At 44.7% G+C, this 21,693-nt stretch overlaps 1 protein-coding gene and 1 pseudogene across 18 annotated transcripts in view; one reads left to right on the top strand and one right to left on the bottom strand.

Annotated features, from left to right (window-relative positions):
* Nhej1 (nonhomologous end-joining factor 1) overlaps positions 1-21,693 on the top strand; it is a 96,346-nt gene that overhangs the window by 65,975 nt on the left and 8,678 nt on the right. For 3 of the 18 annotated variants that reach the window (NM_001432770.1, XM_087566721.1, XM_087566724.1), the window contains 1 exon segment: positions 2,780-3,029. In NM_001432770.1, coding sequence (NP_001419699.1) covers positions 2,780-2,782 — 3 coding nt within the window. In that variant the 3' untranslated portion in view covers positions 2,783-3,029. 18 annotated transcript variants of the gene reach the window in all.
* Atp5mc2l1 (ATP synthase membrane subunit c locus 2 like 1) lies at positions 6,636-7,153 on the bottom strand (annotated as a pseudogene).

Here is a 21,693-nt window from a genome sequence, read left to right as displayed (position 1 = left end):
ATTTAGTCCTCCTTACTTAGGAGCTGCTCCTGACACTGGGGTAGTGGTTAGACTCCATCAACAGCACTCAGCATCTCAGGTTCCACAATCAGCCCTAAATGTCACTGATGTCACCAGAAAGCAGCCCTGCCCTGGAGTCTACTGTGAGCCTTGTCATCACCACTGATGCTAACTGCACCATACCTGAGACATCAGCTCTACACATGCTACACTTGACCACTTTCTCCAGCTGGTTTTCCACTCAGGGAGCATGGTGGTCTGTGCATGTTCTCTTCCTTTTATTGTCCTGACTCTTTTGAGGGCTTTCCTTCTTTACTGAACTTCCACAGTCAATCACTATAACTCCCCGTCTCACATACTCTTGATTCTATTACTCGTCTCTGGAGTGTAACTAAACTATTTCTACCTCCTTCATTCCCGCATATACAGTGATGTGTGTAATCAGAGAAAAACAAAACATGCTGACTGGCTTTATGTTTAACCCTTCCTTCCTTCCTTCCTGCCTGCCTTCCTTTTTAGCTTTGTGAGACAGGTTTTCTCTGTGTAGCCCTGGCTGTCCTGGAACTCACTCTGTAGACCAGAGCTGGCCTTGAATCTAGAGACTCTCCTGCCTCTGCCTCCTCAAGCACTGGGATGTAAGGTGTGACCACCACTGTCCAGCCTATTTAAATTCTAGGGTAATGTATTCTTAATACTGCTGTGTAACTATTGCCCTGAGTTACTCGCTTTCCCATCAGCCTGGATAACTACTTCTCTTCTCTTGGCCCTTGCCACCTTAGCCTTGCTTCATACTTTGCTGGGGGTGGTGGCATTGATGGTGGTAAGAATCACTCAGAAATTAACTCTTGCAGAAACAAAACTCCACTTCTGCTTCTTGTCAGCCTATGTTCCTCCAGACACTGCCCTTGTACTCACTTGCCTGTGTAAGTTAGCATGTCCTAGACTAAGAGCCACCATGTTTTTGTACTGGGTTCCTGACTACTTCCTGCCCCTTCCAAGGAAAACAAGCTTCAACAATTCTCTTTTTCCAGCCCTTTTGTTCTCTGTAGGTTTATCATGCTAGCATATAAGTGTGCTATAGTTTTTCCATCTCAAAAGTCCTTCTTTATCAGGCATGGTCACTCACACTTCATATCCCAGTACTTGAGGCAGGAGTATCAGAAGTTCAAGATCACCCATTGTGGATTGATATCTATATGTAGGTGAAGGCAGGCATAAGATAAGGCAAGGCTTGTGATTGGGCAATGAAAAAGTAAGCTGGGCACAGAGTTTTGGAGAGAGGAGAGAGAGGAGAGAAAGGAGAAGAATCAACATAGAGACAGAGAAGGATGACCCAGATCTGTGTGGCCTTAAAGGGCCACAGGTAGTTATGAATATTTCATAAGGGATGGATTTTATAGGACAATTTGTCTTATCTAGGTGGGAAGTTTATATCAATATTAATTGGCTCTGAGTTTATTGTGTGGACGTTTTGTGGAGTGAGAATTTAAGATATAAATCTAGTTGATAATTACAAGGTTATTAAGTTTCGATTTTAACGGGTTACCAGAAGTTATGGCTATAACCGTGGGGGGGCGGTTGCAGGGAATGCGAGCAGAGTCCCCAACAAGAAAGCGGTGAGATAGGCGGTCTCTGTATGAAACTGGCGTGGAAACAACCCACCTTGTAACTAGATAGATGGCGAGATCGCAGCAGGGCTCAGAGAGTAGGCAGTGGCAACATGGGCTGGAAATTGTGAACTTAACCATTCTGGTGGAGATGTTTTGCTGATTAAGATGAAAATACCCCCGCAGATGCCATGTGGCCCACTGGAGCCGGCAATAGCGTGGGTTGGTGAATTCTGTTTTTTTTTTTTTTGATTTTTTTTTATTTAGAGAATACTTTATTAGTTTTTGTAATCAAACCCACGTATATAAGACCTTACATATTTAATACAGTGTGTTACCCCTGTACAAATGGAAAAAACTTAAGTTCAACATTTCTAGACCAATATGGCTGTTAATTTCTGTACAGTGCCAACTCAACACAGTAAACGGGGATACTTTTTTCCAAAGTTGACAGCACAGCTAAAGTTTCAAAAAATTCAAATTATATATATGTATATATATATATATATATTTATATTTATATAAAAAGACCAATAATAGCAGTGTGTTATGCATCAACAGCAGCAACAGCTTTTCCAGGTTCTGCAGTCATCTGAACAAAACTGTAGAGACATCCAGCACACTCCATTAAAAAAAAAAAAGTAAAAAAACAAAACCCGAGAAAACAGCACAGTTCTGTTACTCTTGTGGTACCTGGCACCATTTTTTTTTTAATTAGCTTCTCAATCATCATCTGGAAAGAAAACATTCTGAGCAACATCATTAAAAACAGCTCTGATAAAGCACGGTCACTACTATGTATCATAAAGCAGGTACAAGCTATTTTACATCCACAGAGGTATGATACAGTACTGTCCTACATCTATAATACTAGAGGATACAATTTAAAAGGCATTATTTGAGACTTGATTCTACTTTTCCAGCAGAGGGCCCAAAGGATGGTGTGACACAGCTTTGTAAAGAAACATACTCTAGATAGGATTTCCTTTCACTAGTGGCACAGTTCTAAGGATTCATTCTCTCCATGAATGTCAGCTAAAACCGTTATTAAAAAAATGAAATATCCCTAGAACAAAACTGTATAACCACCGGATTCACATGAAGATGACCTAGTGGAGACAAGCTGGACCTCACCTTATCAACAAGCTATCAAATCTGTTATGTTTAAACAGTGAGACCTCCAAGGAAGGAGATGCCAAGTAGTGCTTCAAAGCTTCGGACCACAATCAAACACAGCATCCTTTTCAACAGAAGCAGAAGCTCATCTGAATATGCTCAAGGATGCTGACATCAACATTTAATCATCTCCTCACTCATCCAGGAAGAAGGGGAGATCAGTTACTACTGTACTTTATTGTGTTCAAACAAATCACCATGTTACAAAAATAGCAAGCTGCCATAATAAAAAATAAGGCTCCTCTATCCAGCACCAGATAGCATCATTTTACTTTCAAGCCTAGAAATTGCACACTTGTATATAAACCAATCAAAGATGAGGATTGAGAGTTCATCTTGGTGGATTTTTCCTTTGATGAATATGAAGTGTCCTTCCTTATCTTTTTTGATGACTTTTAATTGAAAATTGATTTTATTTGATATTAGAATGGCTACTCCAGCTTGCTTCTTCTGACCATTTGCTTGGAAAGTTGTTTTCCAGCCTTTCACTCTGAGGTAGTGTCTGTCTTTGTCTCTGAGGTGTGTTTCCTGTAGGCAGCAGAATGCAGGGTCCTCATTGCGTATCCAGTTTGTTAATCTATGTCTTTTTATTGGGGAGTTGAGGCCATTGATATTGAGAGATATTAAGGAATAGTGATTATTGCTTCCTGTTATATTCATATTTGGATGTGAGGTTATGTTTGTGTGCTTTTCTTCTCTTTGTTTTGTTGCCAAGACGATTAGTTTCTTGCTTCTAGGGTATAGCTTGCCTCCTTATGTTGGGCTTTACCCTTTATTATCCTTTGTAGTGCTGGATTTGTAGAAAGATATTGTGTAAATTTGGTTTTGTCATGGAATATCTTGGTTTCTCCATCTATGTTAATTGAGAGTTTTGCAGGATACAGTAACCTGGGCTGGCATTTGTGTTCTCTTAGGGTCTGTATGACATCTGTCCAGGATCTTCTGGCCTTCATAGTTTCTGGCGAAAAGTCTGGTGTGATTCTGATAGGCCTGCCTTTATATGTTACTTGACCTTTTTCCCTTACTGCTTTTAATATTCTCCCTTTATTTTGTGCGTTTGGTGTTTTGACAATTATGTGACGGGAGGTGTTTCTTTTCTGGTCCAATCTATTTGGAGTTCTGTAGGCTTCTTGTATGCCTATGGGTATCTCTTTTTTTAGGTTAGGGAAGTTTTCTTCTATGATTTTGTTGAAGATATTTACTGGTCCTTTGAGCTGGGAGTCTTCACTTTCCTCTATACCTATTATCCTTAGGTTTGATCTTCTCATTGAGTCCTGGATTTCCTGTATGTTTTGGACCAGTAGCTTTTTCCGCTTTACATTATCTTTGACAGTTGAGTCAATGATTTCTATGGAATCTTCTGCTCCCGAGATTCTCTCTTCCATCTCTTGTATTCTGTTGGTGAAGCTTGTATCTACAGCTCCTTGTCTTTTCTTTTGATTTTCTATGTCCAGGGTTGTTTCCATGTGTTCTTTCTTGATTGCTTCTATTTCCATTTTTAATTCCTTCAACTGTTTGATTGTGTTTTCCTGGAATTCTTTCAGGGATTTTTGCGATTCCTCTCTGTAGGCTTCTACTTATTCTCTAAGGGAGTTCTTTATGTCTTTCTTGAAGTCCTCCAGCATCATGATCAAATATGATTTTGAAACTAGATCTTGCTTTTCTGGTGTGTTTGGATATTCCGTGTTTGCTTTGGTGGGAGAATTGGGCTCCGATGATGCCATGTAGTCTTGGTTTCTGTTGCTTGGGTTCCTGCGCTTGCCTCTCGCCATCAGATTATCTCTAGTGTTACTTTGTTCTGCTATTTCTGACCATGGCTAGACTGTCCTATAAGCCTGTGTGTCAGGAGTGCTGTAGACCTGTTTTCCTGTTTTCTTTCAGCCAGTTATGGGGACAGAGTGTTCTGCTTTCGGGCGTGTAGTTTTTCCTCTCTACAGGTCTTCAGCTGTTCCTGTGGGCCTGTGTCTTGAGTTCACCAGGCAGGTTTCTTGCAGGGGAAAAGTTGGTCCTACCTGTGGTTCCAAGGCTCAAGTTTGCTCGTGGGGCACCGCCCAAGTCCTCTCCGCGGCGGCAGCAACTGGGAAGATCTGCGCCGCTCCTTCCGGGAGCCTCCGTGCACCAGGGTTCCAGACGGCGTTTGGTGTTTTCCTCTGGCATCTGGATGTGCACAGAGTGCAGTCTCTCCTGGTTTCCCAGGCGTGTCCGCCTCTCTGAAGGTTTAGCTCTCCCTCCCACGGGATTTGGGTGCAGAGAACTGTTTATCCGGTCTGTTTCCTTCAGGTTCCGGCGGTGTCTCAGGCGCAGGGATCCCACCGCTCCCGGGCCCTCCCCTACGGGAACCCAGAAGCCTTATACAGCTGCCTCTTGGGCCAGGGATGTGGGCAGGGGTGGGCAGTGTTGGTGGTCTCCTCCGCTCCGCAGCCCCAGGAGTGCCCACCCGATCAGGCGGTGAGGTCTCTCTCCCACGGGGTTTGGGAGCAGAGAGCCGCTGCGGGCCAGGATCCGCGGGTGTGGGACTTCCCGAATTCTGTTTTTTAATATTTATCACTATGACCCATTGTTGCACAGGGAATTTGAGGCTAGCCTGGTCTGTCTAAGACCCTGTCCCTAACACACACAGGAAATTTTCTTGTTCTCCCACTTTCCCACGCTCCTCCTTTGCCGCCGTGTGCTGTAAACTGGTAAGAACTGTCCTCTTTCACTGTGTTCTTGTCCTGTCTTTAGTTAAGATTAGGGCAATGCGTTTTTGGCTCCTATTAGTTCACTGAAATTATTCCTTAAAAGTCACTACTGATTTCCTCATTGCGAAATTCAGTAAATGTTTCTTGTTCCTTGAACTCTTTGGTGTATAAGCAGAACGCAGTGCAGTTGCCACAGGTCTCTCTTGACCCATTTGTTTCTTCAGTTGGTTGCAGAGACGTATACTTTCCTGACTTGATTTCCTGTGAGATTGAACTCAGCCATAGAGTTCAGTGCCAAGTGCCCTTACCCACTGAGCCATCTCACCAGCCCCATCAGTGGCTTGTTATTAAAATGGCCTTTGCTGATCCTGTTTCTTCTACACCACTTCAGGGCCTTTCTAGTCTCTGTTAGTGATTCTATTCAGTCCCATGGTTTCCGACACCATCTTTATACCTTTATTTCCACATCAGTTCTTTTCCCCAAGTCCCAGTCTGTATGGATGGCTGCTGAACCATTTCCACTTGGAGGTCTGATGATGTCAAGTTCACATATTCAAACTGAGTTCCCAGTTCCTCCCCTTGACATCTCAAGCCTGCTGTAGCCAAAAACCTTCTCAGTTGATGGCAACTTCATCCTTCCAGTTGCTCAGGTTGAAAATCCTGGAGGCATGTTTAACTCTTCTCAGTAGCTTCCGATAGCTCATCTTTCAAAATTAAATTCAGAATCTGCCTCCGATTCTGCCACTGGATCTGAGATTCACTTACCTCCCCCACCCTTAGGCTTGCTCACTGGGCTGCTTTCACTCACAGTGGCCTCCTTGCTGGTCTCTGGATGTTCAACCCTGCTCTTTCCGTCTCTCCTAAGTGGAACCTAAAATGATCATTTAAATTTTTATATCTCTCCATGCCACTTTATGTGTATGAGTGTGTACACATGTGTGTGCCTGTGTTTGTGTGTATGAATGCATGTGTGTGCCAGCACTCTAAGGATCCTTCCATGTCTTCGTCTCTACCCAGTGTTGGGGTTATAGGCTTGAAACCACTCCTGGATTTTTTTTCTTACTAATACAGTATTTATTTGTCTTCTCTCTGTCAAACCCTGAGCCAAGCACTTTCCCCAGACTTCTTGGGGAGGCACAGGAAAAGGAACACACAGGGAAGATGAGACCTGGAAGAACCATGGGAGGTAGAGGTGGAGGTGGAGACAGCTGCTTCATATGGCGAAGAGGATGAGGAAGGCCACCATTAGGCAAAAGGGCCCCATGGCCTCAGAGAGGGTGAAGCCCAGAATCGAATAGGAGAAGAGTTGCTGCTTCAGAGAAGGGTTCCTGGCATAACCAATGATGAGACTCCCAAAAACAGTCCCAATTCCTGCTCCAGAGCCAGCCACCCCAACTGTAGCAGCCCCAGCTCCAGTGAACTTGGCAGCTGTGTCGATGTCCCTTGAAATGGCGCTGGTTTGGAAGGTGCGGCTAGGGATAAGTGAGGTCAGAGGCCGCCGGACCGCCAAGCAGCTGAGGCCCTCATGTGTGGGCATCTGTGGTCGCTTCAACTCCACTGCGGAGAGCAGACGACTCGGCAGCTGAGAGGCGCTCCTGATCAGGGTAGAGACGAACTTGGAGCAGGCATACATTTTTCAGGGGTGGGGGCAAAGGCAGAAGAGCTGCTTCCAGGGTAGAGAAGACAGAGCCCACTCCTGGTTTTAATGTGGGTTCTCAGGCCCTCATGCTTGCACAGTTTTAAGTTTGGTTCTTTGCTCCTTGGACTGTGGCGTCCAATTTGTGCAGTATTTCCAGGGGAAACACAATGCTGTTTACCCAGCAGTCCCTTAGTAAGCAAGGCTTTGTCTTTCCTCTGTCTACATTTTTTTTTTGAGCTCCTTTGCTTTGTCTGTTTTGCTGGTTAATTTGTTGTTAATTTGTGTGCATGTACCATGCAAGTGTGGACATCAGAAAACAACCTTCAGGAGTCAGTTTTCTCCTTCCACCCTGTGAGTTCAGGAGTCTAAACTCAGGCCATCAGGTAGTGGGCAAGTGTTGAGCACTTCACTGGTACAGTTTGCCAGCGTTTGAAGCCTCGATACCTGGTCCCAGTTCTGATGTAATCTCTTTGATACATTTATTGTTTTGCTCAGCTCTTTAGCCACCCTTCTCTTTACTACCTCACTAAAGTATTGTTGTTTGTTTTTGTTTTTGTTGTTTTGAGACAGGGAGACAAGGTTTCTCTGAGTACTGGTTGCTGAAAATATTTTTCAGTGGTACCTTGATGTCTACCTTTAGCTCTCTAATTGTCATTTATCACACTGCCCACTTGGATAGAAACCAATCCCTGCTCTATTGGTGCTGTCTCATTTGGGAATTACCTCTCATTTCAATTTGAGGACTATCCTGAGCCAGATCAAGCTTGGGCACAAGGAGTTAGCAGAGACAAAGACTGTTAACTGTCTGATTGTAGGGTGAGGCAGCTCGCAGGTGAGTATTAAGTGTAAATCTTGTACTATGTCATCTAGAAGCACACAGCAAAAAGAGTAGGTGAAGGAAGGGAGGAAGGAAGGAAGGAAGGAAGGAAGGAAGGAAGGAAGGGAGGGAGGGAGGGAGGAAGGAAGGAAGGAAGGGAGGAAGGAAGGAAGGGAGGAAGGAAGGAAGGGAGGGAGGAAGGAAGGGAGGAAGACGAGCGATTGAGAGGGAACAGGAAATGAGATCTCAGTAGTTAGAAGTACTGGGAGCAAATAATGGGTTACCCCGTAGAATCATGTTTCTTTTCAGATGAATCCTAGCATCTTAGGCCAGAACTCTACCCACTACTTAGGTCTTTCATTAAAAAAGAAAAGAAAACCCTTCCATACTTGTTTATCTATTACACACACACGAATGCACGCACGTTTTCACCTGAGGAGGAGTCCAAGGCCCCATGCCGGGCAAGCACTCCATCACTAAGGTGACCTCAGCCCCTTGCCAAAGTCTCTATTTTATATGATGGCCTCCCCATCCTTTTCCCTGTTATGTTCTTTCTTAGATCTTGCAGAAGCTGGCTGGGCAGTTAAGTCCACTGGAGGTGGAAAGGAAGCTCACTGGCTTTTTGGGTGGAGTGTGGGGGTGATTGTTCCCTGGGGTGTGAATCAGAGGGCATTAGATTCCTGTCTCACCCTCCCCTCTGCTTTAGTGGGTTGGAGGGCTAAGGCCTTGACAGAAGTGTTTTATTAAGAGCAGGTGTTCTAGATGCCCTGTAACCAGAGCCTAGACCGGGTTCTCCCTTCAGTCCCTCACCTGAGGATGAACCCTGAGGGAGCAGCTATGTTGCTTAGGGTCAGCCTGCTGTCAGACTGCCTGCCTACTTTTGCCTCCAAGCTTGAGGATAGGACACTAACAAATCACAGAATCGTACACTCACAAGCTGTGCTTTACTGAAGGAAGTGAGGAGGTTGGCTTTAGCAAATGCTAGTTAAGTAACCGCAGTAAAACTGATATCCAAAAGAGTGTGAGACACACTCTTCAAGATCAGAACTGATTGAGGATACCTGGTTGTTTCCAGGAATAAGGACAGAGATGCAGAAAGTCTGGGCTAGAAGACCAGAAGCCTCGGGAAGTCACTCAGCTCTGAGACTGATCACATTATTTAGAATTCTCTTCTAAGCTGGTCCACCTTGGCTCCTCTGCACATTCTTAATCTCTCTTTCCCCAGCCTTTGCTCCCAGAACCTATCCACTGCTCCCCCATAGTACCACCAAATTCCTGTTCTGAGTTGAGCTCTCTGCATGACTAATAGTCAACAATGGGCCACGTTTATAATGATGGTCCCATAAGATTATATTACCTGATAGCATTGTTGCCATCTCAGTTTATGTAAGTACACTGTGGTATTCTCACAGCAGTGGAACGTACTTCTCAGAATGTGTCCCTATACTAAGTAACGCACCTGAGCATCATTTATTCTTCCACTTTGTTCCTTCCTATAATATATCTTCCTGGGCTCTATAAATACTTGCACTTTCCCCAGGTGCTGGCTGCAGGGATTAAACACAACAGAATTCTTGCTGGAGAAGCCGTGAGGGACCTGTTCCTTTTTCACAGAAGTGGCTGTATGCCTACCTCATCTGGAGATGGGTTAAGCATTGACCATCCTGTGTTACTTTTGTAACAAAGTACTCAGGGCATGGTTTCTCTTCCTCAGCTTTTCCTTCTTCAGTAAAATAGAACAGCTTTGGTTTCTTCTGGCCTTCCTGTCTCCTCTTGCCCTTGCTTCCTGAAACTGGAGATATATGATTCAGATATGTGACTTCATCCATGATTATTCATGCTGCCCCATCTGTCTGGCTCCTGTGAACTCCATGTATCTCCATGCAGACAGACGTGAGACAGATCTCTCTGTCTTAGAAGCATTTGCTGTCATCAGTGTCTTCTGCAGACAGTTTATGGAACTCAGCAACCATGGTTCTGTGTAATGGAGAACATTGACACGCTGACATCATAATAATGCTTTCTAACCCAGCCCGGTACTAATACAAACCAAGCTTCAATCCAGTATCCAAAACCAAAACTTGTTTGTTTTAAAACAGTCTTGTGTGGCCCAGAATAGCTGGTGACCTCCATATGTAGCCCAGGATGACCTTGGGCTTAATATGTAGCCCAGGATGACCTTGACCTTAATATGTAGCCCAGGATGACCTCAAGCTTCTGATCCTTTTGCTTTAACCTAAGCATTGGAATTACAAACTTTCACTACCAAGATGGGTTCCCCATATCAGAAACTTAAATATATATAATATATTGTATATCTTTTATTAATTCTTTGAGAATTTCTTTTTTTTTTCTTTTCTTTTTTTCGGAGCTTCGGCCCGAACCCAGGGCCTTGCGCTTGCTAGGCAAGCGCTCTACCACTGAGCTAAGTCCCCAACCCCTCTTTGAGAATTTCTTACATGCAAATAATGAATTTTCATATTATTCACTCCCCTGATATGCCTTTTATCTCCTCACCCCTCCTAAGTTTATGTCCTGTTCTCCCCCACCCCCAATAACCCACCAAATCCAGTTTGTGCTGCCCATGTATTCCTGGCTATGGGGCCATCCACTGGACTATGGTTGACCTACCAGAGGCAACATTCTTAAAGAAAATGGCTCTACTTTCCCTAAAAGCCATCAGCTGACCATAGTTCTTCAGCTAGCAGTAGGGGCTCATGAGCCCCTTCTCACTCTAAACTGGAATGTTGATCTTGTACATTGAATGTTGATCTTACACTGGCTAGATCTCGTACAGATCCTGTGCAGGCTCCCACAGCTGCTGTGAGTTCATGAGCAATCCTGTAGTGTCCAGAAGACACTGTTCATTCTGATCCTTTCTGACTTCTGGGTCTTAAGGTCTTCTTACCCCTTCCTCCATGATAGTCCATGAGCCTTAAGGGAGAGGTGAGAACATTCCACCCTGCACTTTGAGCAGGTGTAGTTAGCCACTGTCCACTGCACAAAGGAGAGGGCTCTAAATCCAACCAGAAAGTGGTTGGTTTCCTTTATACCACCATGCCATTATTGCACCCACAGGCTTGTCTGCCACACCAACTATTCTCTTTTTTTTTTTTAAAGATTTATTTATTTTATATAAGTACACTCTAGCTATCTTCAGACACACCAGAAGAGGGCATCGGATCCCATTACAGATGGTTGGGAGCCACCATGTGGTTGCTGGGATTTGAACTCAGGACCTCTGGAAGAGCAGTCAGTGCTCTTAACCGCTGAGCCATCTCTCCAGCCCACCAACTATTCTCTTAGTTCACAGCACTCACAGCTGGGTAAGACTGTTGATGGCTTTCTCCCCTAGAGCCTTCATAGCACCTTCCGGGACTGTGAAAGCTAACCAGTGAGATAGAAGCTTCTTGGTCAGTACCAGCTTGATCTCTCCATGTCTTATGGCAAAAGTACGTGATGTCTTATCTGAAACCTTTGAGTGCTGACGTAACATCTGGGAAATGTCACACTGACCTCAGGTGATGGGTCATAGACAAAATGTATGTACACTAAAAATATTATATAAATTGCTTTCAGTGAGTGCATGTGAGGTATATATAAAATATAAAACATTTCATATCTGGGCAGTGATGGTGTACGCCTTTAATCTCAGCACTTGGAAGGCAGAGGCAGGCAGATCTTTGAGTTTGAGGCCAGCCTGCTCTACAGAGCGAGTTCTAAGATAGGCAAGATCTACACAGAGAAACCTTGTCCCTAAAACCAAAAAATAAAAATTAAAAAATTAAAAAAATTATTTACTGTCAAGGTATCTTATGCATATGCAAACAGTCTAAAATATGAACTTCAAAACACTTTCCTTCTCAAGCATTTGGATAAGGGTGTTATACTACTATACAATCTGCATAAACAAATATATATGTTACAAACACATATGGATAAGATATTTAAAATAATCTTTCTACAGTTGATTTTAAGCAATTAGTCAACTTAATATTTTGATTTAATGATACATATATTAAAGTTATGTTGTGTGCACACACATACCAGGCACATGCAAGTGTCTAAGCCGGCAGATGAACATTGGATCCCCTGGAACTGGAGTTGCAGGTGTTTGTGAGCCACCTGATGTGGGTGCTGGGAACCAACCGGTTCTGCAAGTGTTGTTCACTGCTGAGCATCTCTTCAGTGCTTTTCTTCTCTTGAAGAATATCTCACTTTGTATATCTTTGGCTAACCTTGAACTTTCAGTCCTCCTGTCTCAGTGTCATAAGTACTGAGATTACAGGTACACACCATCATGCCTGACTTCAAGGGAGGCTTTCAGGGAGCACGACTGAGCTGATCACCCTGTTAACTTTGTTGTCATTACATTTGATAGAAAGTTCGCTTTGTTGGTCATAGTGTACCACTCATCTAAAAAAATGCTGTAGTCATTGAAGGAACCAAGAGCAGAGAGATGATCAGTATGAATCCAAAGTGAGTATCATTTGGTGGTAGTATTAAGGAGCACATTAATATGATATGAAAGGACAAGATGACTCAGTGGACAAAGGTGCTTGTGTCACAAGCCTGACACCTGAATTCAGACTCTGGAACCAACATAAAAATGGAAGGAGATAACTGACTCCACAAAAAGTGTCTTCTAGGAGCTGGAGAGACGGCTCAGTGGTTAAGAGCACTGACTGCTCTTTCAGAGGTCCTGAGTTCAAGTCCCAGCATCTACATGATGGCTCACAACCATCTGTATGTAATAGGATCCCATGCCCTCTTCTGGTGTGTCTGAAGACAGCTATAGTGTCTTTATATATAATAAATGAATCTTTTAAAAAAGGTGTCTTCGGGGGCTGGGGATTTAGCTCAGTGGTAGAGCGCTTACCTAGGAAGCACAAGGCCCTGGGTTCGGTCCCCAGCTCCGGAAAAAAAGAACCAAAAAAAAAAAAAAGGTGTCTTCTAACCTCCACATGTATGCTATAGCACGCATATTCCCACACATACATAACACACACACACACACACACACACACACACACACACACACACACACACACCATTCCACATCAAACTTTACTATTTCAATTTCTGTGTTTTCTTACCATATATATAAAATTTGTTTGTGTGTGTCTCCCAGGATCACTGGATGATCTAGTAACACTGTATCACCAGGATCTACTGATCCTGGGGAAGCTACTGTTCTTTCATATCTATTTCTCTTCAAATTAGAAGTTATTCCAAGATACATCTGCAATAGATGCACTTAGAATGTTGATCTAAAATCAAACTGCAAAGTTCTTACACTAGAACAACATAATGCCTACTACATTCCCAAAGATGAGCAGAGATTAATGCTAAGGACATGAGTTCTCCTAACCTAGGGCTGAATTTGGAACTGGAACGTAGAGATCCAGAGAATTTCATTTCCCCAACTATACAGTAGAGTGGGGTTTGCCTCAATTTGCCTCAAATGCATGACACCCTGGGTTCAATTCATAACATGAAAAAAAGAAAAACCCCATCTCATTTCCCCAGGACAAGCTAATGCAGATTACTTTGATCCCACGTGAAGCCTCCTTGTCAGCTTGCCTGCAGTTGCATCAGCAGTTCTGGCAGTCGTTCATTGGCAGCAGTAATTTGGACCACAGCTCTTAGTTGGCTGGTCCTGTGGATTTCCTTCCTCTATTCAAGCTAGTCTGCGCTTCAGAGTTCATGGGCATGCCTTTATCTTGCTCTACCTCCCCCAGAACCACAAGATTGCCCTCCCATTGCATCTGTCCTGGTGCAGGTAGGGAGCTGGGAGTGGGGCAAGAAAAATTCCTGGCAGAGTTGAACAAGCCTAAGGCTTTCTGCTCTTCTCTCAAAGGAGGCTGTATAATATGATATCGTAGAACTCAACAGATTTTGCTAAGTACATAGACATTTGTTCATTTCTTTGTACCTAGAACAGCCTGGCTCAGTGAAGGTGCCTCCCTGGTCAGTGGTTCTTTCTTTTTCTTTCTGTCTTCTCCCCCCTACCCCCCAAGTGCTGGGATTAAAGGTGTACACAGTTTTGTAAGGGAAGAGCTTCTGGAAATGTCTCTGTGGTAGTGCTGTTGTGTGCCCCAGGATGCTTTTGAACAATGGCATGAATATCCAGGGATGCAGGAGGAGGCACTGCGTTCCCTCCAGCACTGTGTTCTAGTGTCTTGCTTTTTTAAAATTCAAATTAATAGTCAAGAACCCATATCCAGGTAGCCAGCGGGATACATATCCATCTCAAACCTGTTTTATAAATATAGACCATATGTTCCATGAGCACATTCTATGCTCCCATCTGAACTTCAGGCACCTATTTCAGGGTCCGGCAAATAGTAGGTACTCAGTGCATGCTAGCTGAGTGAATGGTTCCTAGACACCAGAACCTCACAGCCTAGAAGAGGGATTGGAAACCTTTGAACAATTGGTAATTGAGGCCAGTCTGAATGTGTGACTTTGTTTCAAAACAGAGACAACAAAATCTCACTAACTGAAAATGTAGGGGTTTTGAGGAGACACTCGGAGTGCTCCAAAATCAGATACTACAGATAATGTGCCCAGGGACCTGAGTGATGGGGGTCCCAGCCATGGTCGGCACAGGGGACAGATAGGAAGAGGCATCCTCCAGACCCTGACCATCTAGTAGGAGTAATGCCGAGGAGGAGGTCTGCATGGCTGTTTATCTAGACATTCACAGGCAATTTGTGGGAAAAGAAGGGTCTGTTCAGCACTGCCCTCCCCTTAGTGTTCCTTACATATCCAGCTTTGTTCCACGCTGCCCGGATCTGCTGCTGTTGACTGAATCAAAGGCTGCACTGTGCGGCTGACCTAAGAATAATTGGTTGTTTATGCATCTGACTCCCTAGCCAGACTATGAGCTTCTTGAGGGCAGTGAAGCTTGTTTCATCCCAGGACACAGCTTGCGACTGACTTTGCAATAATTTTCTTTGTTGACTGGATATAGTGACAGTTGGTACTTATTGCGTGTTTCCTAGGTGTCGGGCACTGCAGTGAGTACTGTGTTCCCTTTACACAGTTGGAGAAACAAAGGCTTAGACAGATGGAGTCATGGACCCATAGATCTAAATGAGAGCTGTTTGACTGTAGAGCCTACTGTTGTGCTAAAGCTAAGTATCTTTCCTGGTTTCCTTCTAGTAATTAAGAGTGTTTGGAACTCTCAAGGAAGCAGAACTAATACATTGCTTACATCATCTCATTTGACAATCATTGTGACAGTCCTCTTGGATAAGGACTGTGTGTGTGTGTGTGTGTGTGTGTGTGTTTGTGTGTGTGCATGCATATGTGTGTGCATATATGTGTGTGCGTGTGTGTGTACGTGTGTATGTGCATGTGTGTGTGTGTGTGTATTGTGTGTGTGCATGTGTGCTCGTGTGCATGTGTAGGTTAAATCTAGGGCCTCACACATGCTAGTCAGCCACTGTACCTCCGAGCAGCATCCCCAGTCTTTATTTTACTAATTTTATTGTACAAAAGTTGAAGCACAAAAAAATTAGTTGCTTGTCCAAGATAACGAAGCAAGTATGTAGGTAATGGATTAATGCAAAACTAGGTCAGTTTGATTCTAGATTCTGAGCTTTTCCTCTGTTCAATTCTACGCTGACTCTAGTTGCTCAGGCACTGGGTACTTGTGCCTCTGACTGTAGAAGCCCTTTAAAGGCTGTCTAGGTCTCTGGTCTCTTGCTTTATTCTCTAATCACCCCTCCCCCAACCTAGGAGTCACTCACTGAGCTACTCTGTTTCCCGGAATGTATCCATTCTTAGTATTTCAGGTTAGTGAAACTCACTCACCTTTTGCACTTGGCTTCTTTCATTTAGCATTGTGCTTCCAAGGTACATGTATTGAAGCAAGTATCAGCACTTCCTTCCACTATGTGTGTCCCAGAAGCCAAACTTAGGTTGTCTGGCTTGCTGGCCCCTTTAACATTTTTATTATATTATATTATTATTGCGTATATGTAGTATATATGTGGGCATGATTTGGGGGGTGGGGAGGCAAGGGCACCATGGTGTGATATGGACTCTGATGACTGAACTCAGGTCGCCAAGCTTGCATGTAATAAGTACCTTTACCCACTGAGCCCTCTCATGTGCCCAGCTATGTTATAGTTTTGTTTGTCCATTCATCTGTGATGGGCGTTTGAGTTCTCCCCACTTTTTGGCCATCGTGAACAATGCTGTGGTGAATATTTGTGTATAGTTTTTGTGGTGCTGAGGTTTGAACCCAGAGCTTTATTGTCTAATGAAAACCCACATCCTTATCCACATCCTCCAAAATGTACACATTACTATTACTATGCGATCATGTTTTCAGCTTTCAACATTTAAGTCACAGAGTAACCTATTGTTGCCTCTTTGAGGAATTATCTGTTTTCAGGGTGTTTTTCTTTTATTAATAAATATTTTGAATCAAAATGTAAGATGTGGCTGTACATGTCTTTATGAGGCAGAAGCGGTGTAGCCCCATGAGCTTGAAGCTGGTCTGGTCTATGTTTAAAGCTCCAGGCCAGTCAGGTCTACAGAGTAGGATCCTGTCTCAAAACAACAAGAAACCCACTTAAAATATAGGATGCTCATTTTTGAAACTGCCAATAAGCATCTAAGTTGGAAATTTGTCATAAAATGTACAGCTGTGTAACCAGCACCCAAATCAAAAGTTAAAAGTTTGGGGACTGGAGAGACGGCTCAGCAGTTAAGAACACTGGTGTCTCTTCCAGAGGACCCAGGTTCAATTCCCAGCACCCACATGGTGGTTCCCAACCATCTACCGCTCCAGTCCCAGGAGCTCTGACACCCTCTTATGTGTCTCTGAGGGGACTGCACACATGTGGTGCAGACACAGTCATGCATATAAAATAAAAATAGTCTCTAAAAATGTTTTAAAAGAATTAGAAATTTTCAATTCTCAGAAGGTAACCAGTGTTCTGACTTCTCACATAACCATTAAATTTGCTTGTTTTAAAATCTTATTCAAATGCTGTAATCTCAAATACATTCATTTTGTCTGACCTTTTCACTCTGCTTACGAAGTTTACCTATTATATATGGCAGGTTTTTCATTTCTGTGTGCTATTTCACTGTGAGACTGTGCCATAATCCGTCCCTTTGTGTTTGAATGAGCACAGTGAACTGGAGCGGTTGGCTCACAGGTAATATTTAGATTTAGTAGATACTGACAATCATTTTTTTTAAAGTGAGCACATCATTTTATTCCCATAAAGCAATATTTGAGAGTTTAAAGGTTTTAAAATTTTTACTACTGATATGTATTTGTGTGTGTTGGGGACCGGGGGAGAACACATATGGAGATCAGAGGACAACTTTCTGGAGTCACTTCTCTTTGTCCACTGTAGATTCCAGGGATTGAACTCAGATTGTCCATCTAGCAAGGGAAGGTACTTTTGCTAGCTTAGCCATCTTGCTGGTCCTAATATTGTGAGAGTTTAGGCTATTTCACATATTTTCCAGTACCCGATGAACGTGTGTACGTGTGTGTGTGTGTGTGTGTGTGTGTGTGTGTGTGTGTGTGTGCATATGTGCACATATGTACGTTTGGGAAAGTGGTACATCATTCAGTGAAACAGGGTTTCTCAGAGAGAAAACAGCATGTGGCCCTCCAGAGAGGAGGCGGCAGGCAGATGAAGGCAGGAGGCCTTGAACCTGCCACAGGCTGTGTTCCCAGCTGTCAGGTATGGGATTTGGGTGAAAGAGAATCTCCCTGGTGGCAGAGGTCTTGCAGAGAACACTCCTGGTCCTCCACTTCACCTCTGCACCTGCAGGCCCAGCTGACTGCCGTCCTCTCAGCTCCACAAAACCAGGAAAGCGGTGAAGTCTACACAGTACTGGGGCCCAGGACTGCGGCCCAGGGCAGAGCTGCCGGTTTGTTGTTAAATGTGAGGCTCTTGCTTTCTGGTCCTGCCACATTGTTTCATTTCTATTTGGGAAAGGATGTTGAGGTGGCAGAATTTGAGAGATGTGATAACCTGATGTGGAGACTGCCTGTCCCCCTTCCAGGCCAGCCAGAGCCAGAGGGACAGGAGCAGCTTGTTTGGGGCAAAGAAAGGAGTGGGGAGCAAAGCAAAGGAAGGGAGTTGTGATTGCACTTACTGTGGGGCTCAGAGGACTCATCCCCCCAGGAAACCACCTTGGCCCCCGAGCCCTTTGCTACTCATTAGTTGCTGTGCAGACTAGAAAGCCTTGGTTTGTGCTGGGGCTGGGTGGGGCTCCGGGGACAGTTTGGGCTCTGGCCCTCCAAAGGAAAGGGGGTTGGTTATGGAGTTAGCGGAGGGTCACAGCTCAGTCTGTGCCATTTGCTTGTCACCTTGAGAAGTTCCACCTTGTCTAGCAAAACCTCCTTTCAGAGGCAGCTACCACAAAGGGCTCTTATAAGAGCAGCTGCCCCCACCCCCATCCCCACTTCCACTCCCTCTGCCATTATTTTTCTTTGGGGCCTTCCTGCAATGACTCTGGGAGGCTGTGCTTCTTTCTAAAGGCGATTCAGAACCTAGCGTCTCCCTGTAGCACAGTCATTTTGTGATTTTCTGGTGCCCTGGGAGACTGTAGGGGTTAAGCACAGCTTACCTCCTCCAGAAGGCATTTGCTTCTTCCTCTCTGCAGCTTGGGTCACTTAGAGCCTTAGGGGGGAGATGGAACTACTTTCTAGTGACTGCTGGGCCTCAGAGCAGAGACCAGCCTCCTCTCAGAGCAGAGACCAGCCTCCCCTCAGAGCAGAGACCAGCCTCCCCTCAGAGCAGAGACCAGCCTCCCCTCAGAGCAGAGACCAGCCTCCCCTCAGAGCAGAGACCAGCCTCCCCTCAGAGCAGAGACCAGCCTCCCCTCAGAGCAGAGACCAGCCTCCCCTCAGAGCAGAGACCAGCCTCCCCTCAGAGCAGAGACCAGCCTCCCCTCAGAGCAGAGACCAGCCTCCCCTCAGAGCAGAGACCAGCCTCCCCTCAGAGCAGAGACCAGCCTCCCCTCAGAGCAGAGACCAGCCTCCCCTCAGAGCAGAGACCAACCTCCCCTCAGAGCAGAGACCAGCCTCCTCTCAGAGGGAGACCAGCCTCCTCTCAGGGGAGAAATGGATTGTCCATGGTGGTGCTGTGAGGTCTTCTGCCTAGTGGGTCAAGGGAAGGTTCTGAAGGTCACCCCTCTGGATCTTCTATGTTTTTATTCTGCTGTGCATTGGGAGAATCAATTAATCCTTCAAGCCTTTGTTTTTACATATATGAAGTAAGAGTGATTCTGGTGCCTGGTTGGGATGGTAAATAAGGAGGTTTGTTGGGTTAATTTACAAAGTTATTGACACCTGACCACTGTGCCCTGCTACCGCTGACCTCCACAGTTAGGCTCTCACTCACTGGTAGCATCCATACAGTGTTGGGCTAGAGAGAAAAATGACTGAGCAGCCTGGGCACAATCTCGATGGTAGAGAATCACATTATTGTAAAGTTAGCCAGGTGTGGTGACATTCACAAAAAGGTCACAAGCAAGTTCAAGACCAGCTACCCAGTGAGATACTTTTTCCAAAAATCAAAGCAAATCAACACAATTCTTAGTCTTGGGAGCACTGTTCTAGCCTTCTGCCTAGACCTTCCCTGTGTAACCTTCCTTCTCGCCTCCCTTCTTCTCAATCTCAATACTCAGTAGACCTGAACTGTATCTCTGGGACTGTGTGAGCTCTTCCCTATGTTAGTCTCTCTTGTAGTTCCAGCGTGGGGGAGAACCAGATGTTAAAAATACCCCAGGTTCAAGCGAGGGCTTAGAAAGCGATCAGGGAAGTTGATTGGGTGAGCACATGGACTTTTGCCCATGCTCTGTGAGCATGCCTCAGTTCTCCCACCTGACTGGAAAAGGGAAAGGGGCAAAGTAGACTATGAGTTAAATAATCTTCAAGATCCCTGCGCCACAATTGATTTGTAAGGTCTCTAGACACAAGCTTGTGGCCAGACTGCTCAGTTAGTTTTCTCCCTGGCCCAGCACTGTGGGGATGCTACAAGTGAAAGAGAGGCTAACTGTGGAGGTCAGCAGAGGTAGGACACAGTGGTCAGAGGCGGCCTTGTAACAGGCACAGACCCAAACAAAGTGAAATCAGACCAAACACTGAGCAGTGTCAGCTGTGCTGTTAATCTCCCACATGGCCCTTAAAGGACAGTGTGCCCTTAGGATGCTGTGTGCTCTTTCCCCAAGTCACCAAGGTTTCTCATCTTCGAGCAGACAGAGGAGTCAATTTTTTTCCTTTCATGACTGGGTATTATTTGTATAAAATAATGGGTTTCACCGTGGCATTTCTGTAGTTCATATGGGGTACTTTGGTCATATTCAGCTGATATGGGACTGTTCAGACAGTGAGGGACAAAACAGGAGAAATTGTTTATCCAGGTGACTGCTGTGAAGAAGCAGATGGGACAGTTGGTGGTTGTCATCTGAAGCCTGGGCCTCGGCACTGTGTTACTATTCTCTCTTTCTTCTTTATGCTTTCCTCTAACATGCCAAGCAGTCAAGAGATGAATCCCACCACAAACCATTGACCTTCAGCCCTCTTGGTGGCAGATTGGAGTGCCCGTTTTTCTGCTTTCCAAATGCCCTTATGAGGTGATGTAGCAGAGCCTTTCCTAGCCCTGTTAGAAAGGAAACAAGAAATAGAAGAGTCATGAAAAGCATTTCTAGTTGAAACACTGCTAGGTAGTTTGGGCTCTGTTAATACTTTAAAAATTATTTAAATTGTGTGTGTGTGTGTGTGTGTGTGTGTGTGTGTGTGTGTGTGTGTAGAAGCCCACACACACACATCTACATGTATAAAGGAGAGGTCATGCTTTGTGTGTTTCACGGAGAGAATTATAACTGAACTTCTTTTGCTTCTTTCCCCTGCCTGCAAAGGTCAAATAGAATGAGGGCCTCTTAAGCAAGTTCTGAGAAGTGGGAGAATAAAGGCAATGTTTGAGAATCAACAAGAGTTGATGTGGGGAAACAAGGAGCCATAACTCATCCTGTGCAGGTGCCCTTCACAAGCACGAGGACCAGGAAGATTGCTCACAGTGGAGAGCACTTGCTTTACAGGTCAGGTGGGTCACTACCTCCTGTAAGTCCAGCTCTGACGAATCCAAATCCAACATCCTCTTCTGGACTCCATGGGTACATACACTCCACTGCATAGACTTTCCTCCATGTATCACATAATTTAAAAACGTCTTCTAAAAAACCAATATTAATTAATTATCTCCCAAGGTCCACGAACTAGTGTTACAATGTATGTGGTGGTCACTTGTTTTCCTGGTGAGGGAACAGGGGCTTTCAGACTTGCTAACACAGCAGGGAACTGGTGTGGTGGTAGGGATGGTGACCCTGGGCTCTCTCCCTCACCTGTGTCTTGATGAATTGCTGAATTGTTTGGAAAACCTGTGCTTTGGGATGCCAGTCGGAATGGGTTTATAAGCTTCTCTGCGTGCTATCCTTTGCACATGCCTTGAGTTAGCTTGACATGGAGTAGGGCCAGGGAAGAGAAGGCTCAGGAGCTGACTCCACATGGTGGTGAATGCCCAGAAGAGAGGTGGAGGGAGAAGGATCAGAGTTCCTTTTTTTATAAAAGATTTATTTATTTATTATGTATGAGTACACTGTCGCTGTCTTCAGACACACCAGAAGAGGGCGTCAGATCCCATTACAGATGGTTGTGAGCCACCATGTGGTTGCTGAGATTTGAACTCAAGACCTCTGGAAGAGCAGTCAGTGCTCTTAATGGCTGAG

The sequence above is a fragment of the Rattus norvegicus genome, chromosome 9 (genome assembly GCF_021556685.1).
Source record: "Rattus norvegicus strain SHRSP/BbbUtx chromosome 9, alternate assembly SHRSP_T2T, whole genome shotgun sequence".
In the NCBI taxonomy this organism is placed as follows: Eukaryota; Metazoa; Chordata; class Mammalia; order Rodentia; family Muridae; genus Rattus; species Rattus norvegicus.
Note: the sequence above shows the minus strand (reverse complement) of the source record. Positions and strands in the feature narration are given on the sequence as shown.